General features: G+C 35.7%; 1 protein-coding gene across 1 annotated transcript in view; it reads right to left on the bottom strand.

Moving 5' to 3' along the window:
• Positions 1–1,354: 1,354 nt before the first annotated feature.
• The window catches only part of ADAM2 (ADAM metallopeptidase domain 2), a 99,108-nt gene continuing 81,723 nt past the window's right edge, over positions 1,355–18,739 (bottom strand). The window contains exons 17-21 of the mRNA XM_090258219.1: positions 17,091–17,165; positions 16,745–16,877; positions 2,985–3,144; positions 1,793–1,854; positions 1,355–1,399 (exon numbers count right to left, since the gene is read on the bottom strand). Coding sequence (XP_090114345.1) covers positions 1,803–1,854; positions 2,985–3,144; positions 16,745–16,877; positions 17,091–17,165 — 420 coding nt within the window. The 3' untranslated portion in view covers positions 1,355–1,399; positions 1,793–1,802. The remainder of the gene's footprint in view (positions 1,400–1,792; positions 1,855–2,984; positions 3,145–16,744; positions 16,878–17,090; positions 17,166–18,739) is intronic.

The following is an 18,739-nucleotide window of genomic DNA, read 5'->3' as shown; positions in this document are numbered from 1 at the left end:
AATAAATAAATAAATAAATAAATAAATAATAAAGAAATGTCTTTGCTTTTTCCTTCCTTATTCTCTTACCATGTAACATAAGATGTATTGACTTTATATCAGTATTTAAGTATTGTTAATATTACATCATAGTGTTTAAATTATGAGATACCTGGAGAAGAGTAAACATCATACAAAGATTTTATTTTCTCTTCTGGGGAAGGAATTAGTGCATTTTGGGCTGCATGCAGTATAGTCATACCATGTTAGGTAGAGTTACATCTTTTATTTGGAGATTATGTATGGTTTCAGGAGATAATTATGGTTGCCACGTCAACAAGGGGTACACTGTGATGATTAATTTTATGTGTCAACTTAGGGGTGTCCAAATACCTGATAAAACGTTATTTCTGGGTGCATCTATGAGCGTGTCTTTGGAAGAGATTAGTATTTGAATCATTAGACTGAGTGAAGATTATCCTCATCAATGCAAATGGTAATCATCCAATCCCATAAGGGCCTGAGTAGAACAAAAGTGGAGAAAGCGTGAATTTGCTCCGTGTTTGACCTGAGGCATCCATCTTTTCCTGCCCTTGGATATCCACTGTTGCTCCTGGTTCTTAGGTTTTTGGACTGAGACCAGACTTACACCACAGGATCCACAGTTGTCAGACCTTCAAACTAATACTGAATTACAGCACCAGTTTTTTTTTCTCTCTAGCTTGTAGATGGCAGATCATGGGACTTCTGGCTTCCATAACCATGTGAGCCAAATTCTATAGTAATTCTCCTCAGCTATCTATTCATCATCTATCTATCATCTATCTATCTATCTATCTATCTATCTATCTATCTATCTATCTATCATCTATATCTATCTATCACCTATCTAATCACCTATTTGTTTCTCTGGAGAACCCTCACTAATGCATATGTATTATTATATGTATTATTAAATTAGTGATTTACATTTTGATATATTCTTATCTCTACTAATGCTCTCAATATTAAAGTCTATTAAGCTTTCTTTTGATTGGTTATGGACCATCAGATAATAACGTAACTACATAACTTTGCAATTTCAAATATAAGTAGCTTTTAATCATGACATTGCATTTATTATAACATTTTCTCATCTCATGCCTGCTGATTATAAATTAGTTTCTACTGACAGTATTAGTACGAGAGAACTTTAAAAATGTGTAATATAAACAGTCATAAACAAGTTATCTGTGGAATTAACTAAATAAATATGTATGTTATATACTTTTTAAATAATATAATATAACATAAATTATATATGAAAACTTCTATTTTTTTCTTGTCAGGTCAAAATGATAATTTGCAGGTTTTGAATCCCAGGCACTCAGACAACACACTTTTTCCTTTCCAATTTTCCTGTCCCTCAAGGAGGATTACTCTGAAAGAATAAAGGGGAAAAAGTCACCTGTATGCCCAATCAAGTTAAAAACAATGGTTAACTCAACAAATAGCATGAAGGAAACCTTATTATAGGGTTCTATAATGTAATTTATTTTAAAACAACATTTGAATACACAAATGCTAAAGAATTAATTATTTAAAAAATTTAAAAGATAACACTGCAAGAAATTTTTAATGAGAACTTGAGTGTCATTTATAGTTTACTAATCTATGATGTAGCTTATGCTATTGAAAAATATTATCCAATTCAATTTTCATTATATGCATCTATATGACTACCATCATTTAGTACATATTTATATTATTATATCTATCCAATACATTAAATTTTCTGTATCTCCATCTCATCCTTAAAATATTTGATACTCACTATGATATCATCAGTTCTCTGTTTCCAGGTTAGTCTTTGTTTCACTCTCACTTTCAAGTTCTCTGTACATTTAAAAACAAATATAATAACATAAACTTATATTTTCTTCTAAGATTGCTGTACAAAACTCTGCACCATATGTTAGTACTAAAACAGTTTTGAATTCCTATCTGAGATCTGGAAACAGCCACTACTTAAGACTATCTTACCACTGAAATAATCTCTCAGCTGGTAAGAGTAATGTGAGAAAAAAGCACAGTAATGTAAGTTTATCTGAAAATGAACTCAGGTCACTTTTATATTTATAACATGATTAGCTAAATAACTTCAAACTTTTTTTGCCATCTATCTTCTGCCTTATTTTATTTACTTTCAATTACAGTTTACGTTCAGTATTATTTTGTATTTTGTATTAATTCTTTTTCTTGTCTGATTGTTGTGGCTAGAACTTCCAATTATTCTATGTTGGATAAAAGTGGTGAAATTGGGCACCCTTGTCTTGTTCCTCTTCTTAAGGGGAAAGCTTTTAGTTTTTGCCCATTGAGTATGATGTTGGCTGTAGGTTTCTGGTATACTGCCAAGCAGAAATTATTTTATATCAATTTCCCTGAAGAGATGTAAACTAATTTTAATATTTATTTTTATTCTTAAAGCATACTTACAGATATTTCTAAGTTTTTTTAATGAAAAAATTATTTGCTTTATTTTTCTATAGGTTAGCAATAGCTATAGTCTAGATTTTTCAGTCTTACTATTTTTATATATTAATTTATTTTTTCCATTTCTGGCTGCTTATTTTTCAATTTATTGAACTACATGTAAGGCTAACTACTCTCCTGCCTGCTATCTTTTAATAAAATAATCCAGGCAAAAACTATTTGAAATATATAAATATTAAAAATAAAATAGCAATGTTTAATATACATTCAATAATTAAGAGCAAATAATGAATAAAGGTGAATAAATACTAACTAGAAATCATTTTCACTTAACTTTACCCTTAACAGAGTCCAAGTTGTTATAAGATTAAAATTGCTGACATTTTAGTATATTAAGTATTGAATTTCCATATAAAGATAAAATTAAATCTGAATCATTACTGGTAACATTATCATAGTGTTACTTATTAATAAATTACTATGGATGCCAACAACTATAAAATTAATGAATTTTAAATATGAAATCAACGTACTCATCGCTTGTATACTCCTCAGTTTTCCACTTTTTTCTTTGGAAATAAACTTTTACCAGGGTTGCGATCATTACACAGAGAATAATGACAAAAGGAATGAATAGGAAAAATGGCCATCTCATAGGTCTGGAAGGGTAAGCATTCTCAATATAGGATATTTCTAGGAAAGAAAGCACCAGTGATTTAAAAGTAATTACAAGGAATATAGCAAAGACATTTCTGTATTTAAATATAAGTATTAGAATAAAAATTATTAACTACTTAATAACTTTATAATTAACATTTTTATGAACTAGATAAGTTGATAATGTAAGTGTCCAAAGACACCTTCTAAGTTCTTACAATAATAGTTCTATCCCTGCTTTTGATTGAGAACCTTCTATTCCATGTAGTCTCTTTAGAGAACTGTCTGATAATATAGAAGAAAAAAATTAAAGTGTGATCACTGTAAAAGTTGAGTTTTTCTTAATTCTTATTTTTGGTAAGAAATACTTTACATTTAATAAAATTTTAGTAAAGTCCAAATTATCTTTTAATTGCATTGATATACATTTTCATACTTTATCTAAGAAATTATTGCTTATCCAAGCTCATGTAAAAATTTTCCTGTGTTTCTTTCAAGCAGATTTATAATTTTAGCATCTTCCTTTAGATTTATGATATATCCTATAGATTTATTACACAAGTTGATATTTTTGAGGTTCTTTGGGTTTATGTGGGTATCCACTTGTTACAATACAATGTTTTGAATTGTCTTTCCTTCCCCATTAAACTCTGTACTTTTCTTGAAAACTTTATTAACCTTATGTTAATGGGCAAATTTCCAGGCTCCCTGTTTCATATTATTGATCTACTTGTATATTCTTTACAAATGCCACACTGTCTTGATTCCTAAAACTATATACTAAATCTATACTATACTAAATTTAATATAAGACAATAAGGCAAATAGACTAAGTTGTCCTTCTTTGTCATTCTTTTTCAAGGTTGTTTGGCTCTTTTAAGCTCATTTTTGTTTATTTTAGAATCAAATAATTAATATCTAAAAAGTTCCATGTTTTTATAATTTTATTTTATTTTTAATTTAATTTTATTGGTTTTCTATTACAGTTGTCTCATTTTTCCCCCATTGCTCTCCCCCACCCAGCCCACCCCTTCTCCCACAGTCAATACCCATCCTGTTGTCTATGTCCATGGGTTATTTATACTAGTTCCTTTACTAGATTCTTCCCCTATTTACCCCTCCCACCCCGCCGATAATGGTTTTTCTGTTCCTTGTTCAATTTTGTTTATTTGTGTTGTTCATTAGTTTCCTGTACTAAATGATATCATATGGTATTTTTCTTTCATTGTCTGACTTATTTTGCTAAGCAAAATTCTCTCTAGTTCCATCCATGTTGTCGCAAATGGCAGGAGTTCCTTCTTTCTCTCTACTGCATAGTATTCCATTGTGTAAATGTACCACAGCTTTTTGATCCACTCATCCACAGATGGGCACTTAGGGAGTTTCCAACACTTAGCTACTGTAACAGTGCTGCTATAAACATAGGGGTGCATAAGTTCTTTTGAATTGGGGTTTCAGGATTTTTTTGGGTATAATCCTAGCAGTGGAATCGCTGGTTCAAAAGGCAGTTCCATTTTTAGTTTTCTGAGGTAATTCTGTACTGTCTTCCATAGCGGCTGCACCAGTCCACATTCCCACCAACAGTGCAGTAGGGTTCCCGTTTCTCCACATCCTCGTCGGCACTTGTTTGTTGATTTGTTGATGATGGCCATTCTGACTGGTGTAAAATGGTATCTTGTTGTGGTTTTTATTTGCATCTCCCTGATGGCTAATGATGTTGAGCATTTTTTTATGTGTCTATGGACCCTCTGTGTATCCTCTTTGGAGAAGTGTTTGTTCAGGACTTTTGCCCATTTTTAAATTGGGCTGTCTGTCTGCTTGGTGTTGAGATGTGTAAGTTCTTTATATATTTTGGAGATCAAGCCCTTGTCAAGGTATCACTGACAAATATGTTTTCCCATATAGTTGGTTCCCTTTTCATCTTGCTGTTTTCTTTTGCTGAGCAGAAACTCTTTAATTTGATGTAGTCCCATTTGTTCATTCTTTCCTTTATTTTTCTTGCCGTAGGAGATGTATCAGTAAAAATATTGCTATGTGGGATACCTGAAATTTTTCTGCCTATGTTTTTCCCTATGACTTTTATGGTGTCACAGCTTACATTTAAATCTTTGATCCATCTTGAGTTGATTCTGGTGTATGGTGTAAGTTAGTGGTCTAGTTTCATTTTTTTGCACGTCCCTGTCCAGTTCTCCCAGCACCATTTGTTGAAGAGACTCTTCTCACTCCGTTTTATGCTCCTTCCTCCTTTGTTGAATATTAGTTGACCATATAGACCTGGGTTTATTTCTGGGCTCTCTGTTCTGTTTCATTGATCTATATGTCTGTTCTTATGCCAGTACCAGGCTGTCTTGATCACAGTGGCTTTGTAGTATTGTTTGATGTTAAGTATTGTGATTCCTCCTGCTGTGTTCTTCTGTCTAAAGATTGCTGTCGCTATTCGGGGTCTTTTTTGGTTCCATATAAATTTTTGAAGTGTTTGTTCTAGGTCTGGGTAATATGTCACTGGTATTTTAATAGGGATTGCATTGAATCAGTAAATATCTTTGGGTACTGTGGACATTTTAATAATGTTGATTCTTCCCATCAATGAACATGGTATTTGCTTTCACTTATTTGTATCTTCCTTAATTTCTTTCTTCAGAGATATATAGTTTTCCGAGTACAGGTCTTTTATCTCTTTGTTTAAGTTTATTCCTAGGTACTTTATTTTTCTTGTTGCTATGGTAAATGGGATTTTTCTTTTTAGTTTTTATCTCTGACATTTTATTGTTGGTGTACAGAAATGCCTTCGATTTCTGAATATTGGCTTTGTACTCTGCTATTTGCCAAATTCACTTCTTACGTTGAGTAGTTTATTAGTGGAGTCTATAGGGTTTTCAATGTACATCATAATGTCATATGCAAATAATGACAGTTTTATTTCCTCTTTTCCAATTTGGATGCCTTTTATTTCTTCTTCTTGTCTGATTGCTGTTCCTAGAAACTTCAACACTATGTTGAATAGGAGTGGAGAGAGTGGACATCCTTGTCTTGTTCCTGATCTCAGGGGGAATGCTTTCAATTTTTGTCCATTGAGTATGATGTTGGCTTCAGATTTCTGGCCTTGATTATGTTGAGGTATGCTCCTTCTATTCCCATTTTTCTGAGAGTTTTCATTATAAATGGGCATTGTACTTTATCAAATGCTTTTTAGCATCTATGGATATGATCATGTGGTTTTTGTCTTTCATTTTGTTTATGTGCTGTATTACATTTATTGATTTGTGAATATTAAACCATCCTTGCATCCCTGGGATGAATCCCACTTGATATGATGTGTGATCTTTTTAATGTGTTGCTGAATCTGGTTTGCCAATATTTTATTGAGGATTTTAGCATCAATGTTCATCAGTGATATTGGCCTGTAGTTTTCTTTCTTTGTTGTGTCTTGACCTGGTTTTGGAATTAGGGTAATATTGGCTTCATAGAAACAGTTTGGGAGTCTTCCCTCTTCTTGGATTTTTAAAATAGTTTGAGAAGGGTAGTCATTAGCTCTTCCCTAAATGTTTAGTAAAATCACCTGTGAAGCCATCTGGTCCAGGGCTTTTGTGTGCTGGGAGTTTTCTGATTATTTTTTCAATTTCACTCTGTTATTGGCCTGTTCAGGCTTACTACTTCTTCCTGATTCGGTTTTAGAAGATTATATGTTTCTAGAAATTTGTCTATTTCATCTGGGTTGTCATGTTTCTTGCTGTACAGTTGTTTGTAGTAATTTCTTACAATCCTTAGTATTTCTTTGATATCAGTCGTGATTTCTCCTCTTTCATTTCTGACTTTATTTATTTGGGTTCTCTCTCTTTTTTTCTTGATGAGCCAGGTTGAAGGCTTGTTTATTTTGTTTATCTTTTCAAAGAACCAGCTCCTGCTTTTGTTGATCTTTGAACTGTTTGTTTAGTCTCTATGTCATTTAATTCTGCTCAAATCTTGATGATTTCCTTCCTTATACTCGCCCTGGGCTTTGTTTGTGGTTGTTATTTTAGTTCTTGTAGCTGTAGGGTTAGATTTTTTATTTGAAATCCTTTTATTCTTTTCTGGCTGGCCCGTATTACTATGAACTTTCCTCTCAGGACTGCTTTTGCTGTGTCCCATAGGTTTTGGGTTTTGTGTGTTCATTATCATTAGTTCTCAGAAACTTCTTGATTTCTTCCTTGATGTCATTGTTAAGCCATTCATTATTTAATATCATGTTATTCATTCTCAATGAGTTTGAATGTCTTTGAGTTTTTTCCTTGAAGTTGATTTCTAGTTTCAAGGCATTGTGGTCTGAGAAGATGCTGGATATAATTTCAATTTTCTTGAATTTGTTGAGGCTTGTTTTGTGTCCTATCGTGTGGTCAATCTTTGAAAATGTTCCATGTGCACTTGAAAAGAATGTATATTTTGCTTCTTTGGGGTGAAAAGTTCTATATTTATCAATTAAGTCTATCTCATCTAGTGTGTTGTTCAATGCCTCAATATCCATGGTTTTTCTTTGCTTTGAAGATCTGTCTATTGCTGCTAATTGGGTGTTAAAGTCCCCTACTATGAGTGTGTTGCTGTTGATATCCTTCTTGTAGTCTTGTAGTATTTTCCTTATATATTTGGGTGCTCCTAGGTTTGGTGCATATATGTTTACCAGGGTTATATCTTCTTGATGGATTGTTCCCTTAAGTATTATGAAATGCCCTTTTTTGTCTCTTTTTATGGCCTTTGTTTTGAAATCTGTTTTGTCTGATATAAGTATTGCTACCCCAGCTCTGTTTTCATGTCCATTTGCCTGGAATACTTTTTCCATCTCATCACTTCCAGTCTGTGTTAATCTATTTTTTTTTTGAGGTGTGTCTCTTGTATACAACATATATGTGGGTCATGTTTTTGTATCCATTCTGCTACCCTACGTATTTTGATTGGTGCATTTAATCCATTTACATTTAAAATTATTATTGACAGGTATTTATTCATTTCCCTTTGTACTTGTGTTCCTCTCCCTCACTCTTTTTCTTCTTTTTCTTAAAGCAGGACCTTTAGCATCTCTTGCAATGCTGGTTTGGTGGAGATGTATTCTTTTAGTCTTCCTTTGTCTGGGAAACTCCTTATTCCATCTTTCATTTTGAAGGAGAGCCTTGCTGGTAGAGTAGTCTTGGTTATAGGCCTTTGTTTTTCATTGCTTGAAATATATTTTTGCCATTCCCTTCTGGCTTGTAGTGTTTCTGTTGAGAAATCAGTTGATAGCCTTATCGGAGCTCCCTTGTATGTCATTTGCTGTGTTTCTCTTGCTGCTTTTAGGATTCTGTGTTTATATGTTGCCATTTTAATTATGATGTGCCTTGGAGTGGGTCTTTTTGGGTTCATCTTCATTGGGACCCTCTGCGCTTCCTGGCCTTGCATGACTTTTTCTCTCATCATGTTAGGAAAATTTACTGTTATTACTTTTTCAATCAGGTTTTCTATCCCTTGCTCCTCTTCTTTTCCTTCTTATATCCCTATGATTCTAATGTTATTTCGTCTCATGTTGTCCTGCAGTTTTCTTAAACCCTCTTCATTCTTTTTTAGTATTTTTTCATGTTGTTGTATTGTCTGGGAATTTTTTTCTACATTGTCCTCTAACTCACTGATCTGATCCTCTGCTTCATTTAACCTGCTTTTGATTGCTTCTACTGTGTTCTTCAGTACAGAAATTGTATTCTTCATTTCTTCCTGGTTCTTATTGATAGTTTCTATGTCTGTTTTTTCTTTTTTCAGATTTAATGTGTTTTATTGATTAAAATATTACATTTGTGCCAATTTCCCTTCCCTCTGCTCCCCTCCACCCGGTGGCCCCCCTCCCTCCAGTTGTCCCCCCCTTTTAGATTATGTCCATTAGTTGTGCATACAGTTCCTCCCAACCTCTCTCCGTCTATTCCATTCCCTCCTACCATGATCCCCAATTCCTATATCCTCTCCCTCCCTCTCCCCACTCCCCCTCCCTGTTGACCTCCCCCCAATATGCTTCCCGTACCCACAGTTCCTTTTCCACTCTCGTTGCCTGTTTAGTTTGCCTTTGTTTCATCTCCCTAGCTTCTGTTTTTTAAACCAGTCCCTTTAACATCTCATATAACAGTGGTTTGGATCTAATGAACTCTTTCAGTTTTATTTTGTCCTGGAAACACTTTTTCTGTCCTTCTATTCTGAATGACAATTTCGCTGGATAGAGTATTCGTGGTTGTAGGTTTTGGATTTTCATTACTTTGAATATTTCTTGCCAGTCCCTTCTTGCCTGTAGGGTCTCCCTTGAGAAGTCAGCTGATAGTCTAATTGGGATCCCTTTGTACATAATTCTTTTCTTCTCTCTTGCTGCTTTTAAGATTCTCTCTTTATCTTTAATTTTTGACATTTTGATTATAATGTGTCTTGGAGTGGTTCTCCCTGGGTCCAGTCTCTTGGGAACTCTCCTTGCTTCCTGGACCTGCAAGTCAATTCCCTTCCCCAAGTCTGGGAAGTTCTCCTTTATTATATTTTCACTCAATTTTTCAAGTTCTAGTTCTTCTTCCTCACTCTCTGGCAAACCAATGATTCTTATGTTGGGCCTTTTATAGCTGTCCCAGAGGTTTCTGATCCTCTCATTGTTGCTTCCCATTTCCTCTCGCTGCATTGGTTGACTGCTTGTTCCTTCTCCATATTCCAGTTTGTTGAAATGAACTCTGGATTTTTTTCCCTCACCTTCTGTCTCGTATTCGGTTTTGTTCCTTTCGTTATGAAAGTTTTTCAGTTCTTTCTTATCTTTTTCCTGCTCTTTTGTGAATTCTGTAAGCCACCTGCTAACAATGGCCCAGAACTGAGCCTCTGACAGGTTTCTTATCTGTTCATCTGTCAGGTTCTCTATCTGTTGTCTGGTGAGCTGTGCTACCGGAATTTCTATAGTTGTCTGCCTCATTTTGACAGATACGTTTTGTTTTCTTGGGCCGGCTGTCGGGGGCAGTGCCTGTGTATGCGTCACAAATCAGCGACCGGCGCCTGCTTGCGACCTATTTCGCAGCCCTATGGCGCTTTCTTTCTTTGGGGGCGGGGGTCCAAGATGGATTCACACAGTTATTCAGCTAGGAGACCGGGATCCGTCCTCCTGCCCCCCTGGGCCTCACTGTTCAAGGCGATGCGGTGGCTGCTCTCCCCAGCCCTGGAGTCGCGCACTGCCAGGGGCCGCCCGCAGCCGGGATTTCTTGCCGCCCCGCCGGGTCTCAGGTGCGATCGTGCGATCGCAAACAGCTCTGCCCTCTTTAACTCTTACCTGCCCAAATGGCACCGCTGGTTTATAACTTCAAATGTTGGGCTTCCGTGTAGTTTTATTTTCTGGAATTTCTCGTTATCCTTTGTTTTGAAGTAGTTGTATTCCTCTCTAGTTGTAGAGGGAGACCTAGCGTGTCCGTCTAAGCCTCCATCTTGGCCGGAAGTCCTCTATGTCTGTTTTTATGCTGGTGTAGTTCTCTGTAAGTTCCTTGTAGCTTCCCTGGCGTTCTTTGTAGTTTCCCTGGAGTTTTTTGTAATTCCCCCCGGAGTTCGTTGTAGTTTTCTCTGAGTTTGTCAAGTTCATTGAGCTTCGTTATAACCGTTCTTTTGAATTCCGTGTCTGATAGTTTGCTTGTCCCTTTCATATATCTGTCTCTCTGGAGATTCCTCTTTTCCTTTCATTGGGAGGTTGTTTCTGTGTCTGCCCATGTTGTATTCTTCCTGTTTGTTTTTGTTTCTTGGATTTGTCTGCTTTGATTTCCTGCTTTCGTGGTATGAGATTCTGTATAGGATACCTGGTGGATTCAGTGGTGCAGTCTCTTTGATCTCCTGAGCTTGGTGCTCTTGGGATGCCCTTTATGTCATTTGTTTAAGCTGTCTGGTTATATTTCAGTTACTCTTTGGTGGAATCTTCCATCTGGCTAGTTGATTTAGAGTTACTCTGCCCACCTTGTCTTGAGTCCTTTTGTGAAAATTTTGTTAAAACATAAACACACAACCCAGGCAAGAAACCCACACCCTCAAAAATATCCTCAACCCACAGTCACACTATCAGCAGCAAATGAGCCAGTATTAATATAGTTGTAAAGAGGTTAAGACTATTATACTATATGAAAAACTGATGAGTTGTTTTAACTGATAGAGAGATGATTTTTGAGAGGGAAGATGGTAAAATAATAGTAGTAGCAAGAAGGGTCAAGACTATGCAAGACAGTAAGTAGTATTTACATTGTATGTTGAAAAAGGGAGAGAAGAATGCAGAATGAAGTGAGAAAGTGGAAGTGTATAGTATTAGGTTTATGTAAGTTATATGCTATATATTTAGTGTGAGAGGGAGGATAAACAAAACAGAAAAACAAACAAACAAAAATTAAAGAAGGATAGGAGAGAGACAAGGTGGGAAACAGATTAAAGAAAGATTATTTTTCTCCATTACAACCTTTGGGCACTGTCCTTCTTTTTCTGGATCTGCCCCTGGTCAGAATTCCATGGGTTTCAAATCTTCTTTTCTGACTGGCTGGCTGGTTGGGAGATCTAGCTTGATTCTAGGGTTTCTATTCTCTCACCTGTGGACCTGCTGCAACTCCCTATTGTAAGCTGCACTGAGATGGGTTTCTCCCCACTTGTCCTGAGGTAACCTCCAGCACTCCTCAGGCTTGTCTAGCAATGCTGTTCTGCTGGTAAGCCAGTGCACAAGCCCCTCATCCCTGCCCAGCCTTGGGTCCTGTCTCTGCTCCTCCTCCAAAAAAGTCTCTGTGTTGCCTCCAAGCTGTAGCACCGGCCTGTGTCCCTGGCTGACAGCACCTTATTGTGCGCCTGTGTGTACCACTTGCCTGCCTGGGGTTCCTACTGAATCTGCATTTCCACCACAGCTTTCTTGTATGGGCTCCTCTCCACAGCTCAGTTCTGCTTTTTTGTTTGGTGGAGCCATGATGTGAGCCCCCAGGGCGCAGGGTTGTCAGACCAGGGTTGCCAGCCCAAGGAGTCCCCATCTAGACTAAGTTACTCATGCTATTTCTCACAGTCTGGGCTGTTCACTGTCTTCTCATGCCTCTGGGTACTTCAACGAAACCTCCTTGTTGACTCCCTCTGGGACTTTGCTGGTCTGAGGACTTCATCGGGTGTTTCTGGGCCAGTCTCTCCACGCTGGCCAGGGAACAGCAACTCTGTGGTCGCACCCGCAGGAGGCCCCATGAGCAGAGGCGCAGGCTTAGTGGGGTCAGACCCAGTTTCCAGCCCAGCAGGAGATGCGCAGCCTGCAGCCAACTGCCCTAAACCTCTCTACAATTTTTTAATCTATAAATTAAACTTCATGAGAATTGAAATTTTAGCAATAATAAACATTCCAATAGGCAAACATGGTATATTTCTCCATTTATAAGTATGTTTAACATTTACCTCCATTTTGTTTTAGTTTCAGTATAAAGGCCTTGCACATCTTTCGTTAAATATATTCTTAATACTTTATATTTTACAGTATTATAAATATACTGATTTTAAGTTGATTTTTATTTCTTCCTGCTATTATATAATAATACCACTGATGTTTGAACATTTTTCCTTTGAACTTTCAAAAATATTTACTAATTCTAGAAGTATTTTTGTAGATTTTTTAGGACTTTCTATGTAATTAACCATATCAGCTGCAATCTCACTTAATACTTCCTAATATTTATGCTCTTGATTTCTTGTTCTTTTTATTATTTATTGCACTGGCTAGGTAGGCTTTATAGTAAAATGTTGAAAAGACATCGTAAGAGCAGACTTTATTCCCTTATAAATATTTTGGGGAAAACAATGTACTTCATTATAAAATATATATTGTTGATGCTTTTTATCAGATTGATGAAGTTTACTTACATTAGTAGCTTACTGCTTAGTTAAACCAGTGGGTGGAGGGATTGAGTAAAAAAGTAAAAGGACTCATGGATGTAGACAACCGTTTAGTGACCGCAGGGGTGGAGAGAGGTGGAAGAGAGTATAAGGGGGATAAATGGTAATGGAAAAATACAATAAATAGTTTTTTTAATGAACATTTATTGAGCATACATTTGTGTTAGGCTCTGGGGATATAAAAATATGAATCAGTCATAGCTTCTGCCCTCAAACCACTGACAGTTCTTTAGAAAGCTATATTTTTAAAAAATGTGCCAAAACATACTTCAAGCTGTGTAAGAGCTGCCTGGGTAGTGTTCTGTGGCATGAAGAAAATGTGTTTTTGTGTGAGTACTTAGCCTTTGCACCTTTCCTGAGAACCCCCCACTTCTGGCAGAGTTGGATAAATGCAGTAATTTCTGTAAATTGGGACCCTCCCCTGTGACTACTGGTTATTGGGCCAGGATTGACACCAATTCTAAGCCATACTTTTCCCCCAGGAATTAAATTAGCAATTACAGATGTAGTAAGAAATTGGAATAGAAACGTGTTATGGTCTGAATGGTTGTGTGCCCCCCGACCCACACAAAACTCATGAATAGTAGTGAATTTTGTCAAGTGACTTTTCTGCATCAAATGAAAAAATCATATACCTTAAAAATTTACTCGACTTAGTGAATTGTATTTGACTTTCAAATGATAAGAGTTTTGCATTCTTATGTAAATCCCACAAAGTCTAGATTATTATCCTCTAAATATATACAGCTATATAACATGAGCTAATATTTTCTTGAGAATATTTACATCTACATTCATAAAATAAATTATTCTGTAATTTTTTAAAACTTCTTTGTCTGGATTTTGCACCAGGGTTAAATTTTCCCCATGAAATGAGGTGACAGGAGTCTTTCCACCATTGTTTTGTAAAATGGTATGTCTTTCTTGAAAAAGTTTAGTGGAGTTAATATGTATTTTTACCATCTAGACCTGTATTTTTTGTTTATTTTTGTTGGTGGTGATTTTTAAAAACACATAAACCCACAGATCTAAGAAGTTTTGGCTTCTGGTTCTTGGTAATACCCTTTAATTTATCATTTCTTTTCCATTAGGAATAGCCCCTTTTATATCTGAGTAGCTTCTTTCCCATATTTGATAGGGACTCAAAGAGTATATGTGCCATTGAGATCATTTTCCATCCGAGGTGATATAATTTCTTTAAAAATGTGTGAATTTCTTTTCTTTTCTTTTCTTTTTTATGCTGCCGTGAGGGCACTGTGTCATTTATCTAATTACTCGTTCAGTTATTTATTCTTTCTTTCAACCTTTTCTTAGCACCAACATGGCACTCATCCCTTTTTAAAAAACTTTTGAGTTATTTATTGTTTTTCTATTACAGTTGTCCCACTTTTCCTCCCATTGCTACCCCAGCCAGTCCACCCCTTCTCCCACAGTCAATCCCCACCTCTTAGCCCCTTCCTTTCTCTCCCTGAATTTCTTGGGTATAAAATAAAAGTACACCCTAGGGAGCAGTTGAGATCTTGCTCCCTAGCATATGTTGATAATTTGGCTAAAATAAACACAAGTTTTTTAAATAAAAATTCCAGATGACAATAAATAGTAATAATAATAACCCCATTTAATAAAGGCCACAGTAGCACATCTCTTTGGGACAAGTCTTTTTCTATATTTGGCTGGTGAGACTACCATGGAACAACATATTTAAGATTCTTAAAAGCCCTTTTGTTTGAAAGTTTTTATAAGACACTACAGTACAATACTTATTGATAGAAGGGATGTTGTTGCTTAGATGATGATATCTAAGAGACATCACTTTAAGTTTTATGCAAGGTTTCATAGAGGGTTTTAGAGTCATGTGCTTGACTTATATTTATCTGAGATCAAATGCTCTCGTTTAATACCTCAAATCTGTCTGTTAGACATTTATTATTTTAATAATATTTTTCTGGAACAGACCAAGAATAATAATTAGTTTCATTCTCAAGCCAAAAAAATAGCTCTTTTACATTTACTCTACATTTTACTTGAAAATTGAACTGTTCCTTTATTAATTATTATCATCCTCTTATATTTAATCATAGGTATCAATAATTTAAGTCACCTACTTGGAAATATTTATAATCTATCTGAAAATCTTGACAACAAGGACCATGAATTCTACTTTCCATATTACTACAGGCAGTAATGATGACAAATAACTCAGCACTTCATAATAAACTCATTTTTCCAACTTCTAATAACGTGCTTTTGAATTCTTTACCAACTATCTTCTCAAGACAATGTTATCATATACTAGTAGTCTTCAAAAGTTTCCTAAATGTCTTTCTACCACACACCACCCAATTCTGAAGCTAATTCCACATGTCTTATTGTATGATTTGTTACATAAATACACCTTCTGGTAGCAAATTGCCATATATATATATATGAGAAATAAAGAGAGCTACATAAGAAATTACCCACAAATTTACTAACTTGAACCAATAATTTAAATTTAACCACTTTATGGGTCATAAATTTGGGGAGGGCTTAGTTGTATAGTTATATTTTTATGTCTCAATGTAGCCAAATTTCATACAGAGCAGATGAGTTTCAACAGAATAAGTTACAATAAGAAGAGTCCCAAGAATTAGTATTCTAAAAGACCCAGTCAAAATCTGCAGAAAGAGCACGGATGTCCCAGAATCTCACTTTTGTACCTTTTATTGATTAATCATATCACTAAGGTCAATCTGGATTCTAGGAAAGGAGAAGTCTTCTCTGCTCATTGGGGAAATGGCGTGCATGAACAGGAACAGAAACAATTAATATCAGTTGATTTGAACATAAGCTACTGCAAGTTAATTGTTACTACTAAAATGGAAACAGCTTGATAATGCTTAAATATCTTATAATTTAGTACTCTATTACCATATGACCTTAAACAATAAAATTAATGTGGAAATCTTAAGAACTATTTCTGGCTCAAAATCTGAAAAAACCTGCTTTAATTATGTGCAAATTCAAGTTTTTATAAAAAGGAAATCTGGCCCTGAAGCATCATTGGATATGTTGTCTTGCTTTAACTTCCATCCATGCATGAACAAAAATCATACAAAACTACATCCCCCTAAGCTCCTTGACTTTCTGTCTTCCAGTTAGATTTAACCAATGAGAATCACTGAATAAAATTTGGATTGTCAGAAGAGTAAAATATCCATGGTATTTAAACCCCTTCCATTTAATACTCTCTACCTCTACATCATGTGGGACAGTACCTTTCCCTGTGTTCTAGAAACTGACATGTAGCATTGACCATATAGTTACATGTCATGCCACATGGTTCACATTCTGGTTTCAGAATTATCACCTCTTTTCGTTGTCCCACTGGACCCAAGAAATGATAATGAACTCCTGCTCTTGCTACTCTCTGGTTTGCTTCACCATTTCTGATTGGTTTTTATCTCTGCCATTATGTCTTACCTGACACTTTATATTAAACTTCTGTATAAAAGATTAAAGTAATTTTTATTTTTCTACCTGGCCCTTACTGACCTATCTTATCTACAATATAAGTTAAATATGTTATATTATATTACTCTCTGTAGTGAAAACATAAATTAAATAGCTATATATGATTTACTATTTGATGTCCAAACATAATCTAAATATAAACTGGTAGACAAAATAGTATTTATTTTTTTAAATTTAATAAATTAAAGTATTGTTCTAATTATGTTTTTAATTTGTTATTAATACTTACCAGGACTTCGGGCTGCTCCAGGAGGATAATTGCCACTGTCTATACTCCCTCCAGGCCAGGAATCCCTTGCAGTCTGACAATCTGGAGCTAAAAAGCCATAGTCGCAGTGACAGTTCTTTTTATTATTGCATACCTAAAAACAGGAGAAATGTCACCTTATAATATAAATAGCTCAATTTTTTTTTGTATTCAGGTAGAATTTTAAAATAATACTTAAGTCAAACAAGGCTGATTTTTAAAATGTGGTTTATGAGTATATGTGTGTGTGTGTGTGTTTAGTTGTGTGTTTGCTTCCCTAGGATTATCTCAGTGATGTCTTTTTTTACATCATAATACTGATACTTACACCCTGAGAGTTGCATTTTTGTGGAGTACAGTCATAAGCCAAGTAATTATCTACACACTCTTTATTCTTGCACACCTATAAAGACAATAAGCCTAAGTTAACTAAAATGTCATCTATGTTTGGCATCTAATTAAGAGGTATTGATTTAATAATAAATATGAATATACTAAGAACAAGTGATTAATTTATAGCGCTGCTATGTTTTTAGAATTATATGTGACTCTTATCATTTTAGAGTCGGCAGCCGTCCGTCTCAAGAGACGATGGTGTAGCTTCTTAAGTGTCTATCTGCACCGCCGAGAATAGTTGTGCAGTCCGACTCGGGAGTGACACGGTATGTGTCTCCTCCCGTGTTGAATCGACATCTTACGATGATGCTGGAGTGTCCTCTCCAGTGAAGCTGAAGCTACAGAGCCTCGAGAGACGATGGTGTAGCTTCTTAAGAGTCTATCTGCACCGCCGAGAATGGCTGTGCAGTCCGACTCGGGAGTGACACGGTATGTGTCTCCTCCCGTGTTGAATCGACATCTTACGATGATGCTGGAGTGTCCTCTCCAGTGGAGCTGAAGCTACAGAGCCTGGGCAGGGTGATATGGAGGGTCTGCTGTTGCCCATGCAGCAGACACCCCCTCTCTTCACAGCTGAGGGATCCAAGGGAAAGACGGAGTCAATACAGCTTGGCTTCAGGTGCGCCGCAGGAGTTGTCGGTGTTGACTATAACGTCAAACCGCCTTAGGGACTCTGGCTCCAGATTTTCTGTCGGGGTTTACTCCCTTAGCCTTTCCCCTGAAGAGGTATGCCGCAAGGCAGCGGAGGTTTTTTAGAATCAGAGTTTTCCTTCTCTGATGTGCCCTGACTGGAAGATCGAACCAGCGACACTTAGCTGGCAGGCCGACGCTCAATCCACTGAGCCAAACCAGCCAGGGCCAATCATTTTAGAGTAATGAAACAATAAAAGCTTCTCCCATGCTTTGCTGGAATGCAAAGTAGAGGCATGAAATAAATAAAATCAAAGATTAACATGTGATAAGTAGCATAAAGAAAAAAGTTATATGAAAAAATAAAATACAAGGAATTTAATATGAGAGAACAGTAAAATAAAATCTTCTCGTTGAGCCTTAACATTGAACAGAACTTAATAAAGCTTAGGAACGAAAGATAGGTACTTAAAGGAAAAGAAATAATATTTAAAATGACTCTACATTGGAAAGTCTAGGGAACTTTTGAAAAATATTAGGGGCAATGTAACTGCTAGAGAAAAAAATAACTAAATCTTTGAGTTCTACATTATTTTCTGCACTGAGAACACAAAAAACTTCATATTGCATTAAAAGATAGAAACACACACAAACCAGAAAACTAAGTGTGATTTGACAGAAATTTTTATGGCAGGATTGTGAAGAACCTTTTGAGCTTAATCAGAAAGTTGGTCTATAACCTATAAGCAGTTGGTTTTATTTAGAGACTTAATTGAAAGAGAAGAAGCTCATAAAAGTAGGTTTTAGAAAAGAAGATGGAAAGTCAAAAGAAATTGTAGAGAGATAAATTAGAATGCCATTACAGTAGTCCAGGAAAACAATAACCATAGAGTGAAATCAGGAGGTAGTGGTTTAGATGGAAACCCAGGTCGTGTTTGTGATATAATAAAA

The sequence above is a fragment of the Furipterus horrens genome, unplaced genomic scaffold (genome assembly GCF_987537825.1).
Source record: "Furipterus horrens unplaced genomic scaffold, mFurHor1.1.pri manual_scaffold_12, whole genome shotgun sequence".
Classification (NCBI taxonomy): Eukaryota; Metazoa; Chordata; class Mammalia; order Chiroptera; family Furipteridae; genus Furipterus; species Furipterus horrens.
Note: the sequence above shows the minus strand (reverse complement) of the source record. Positions and strands in the feature narration are given on the sequence as shown.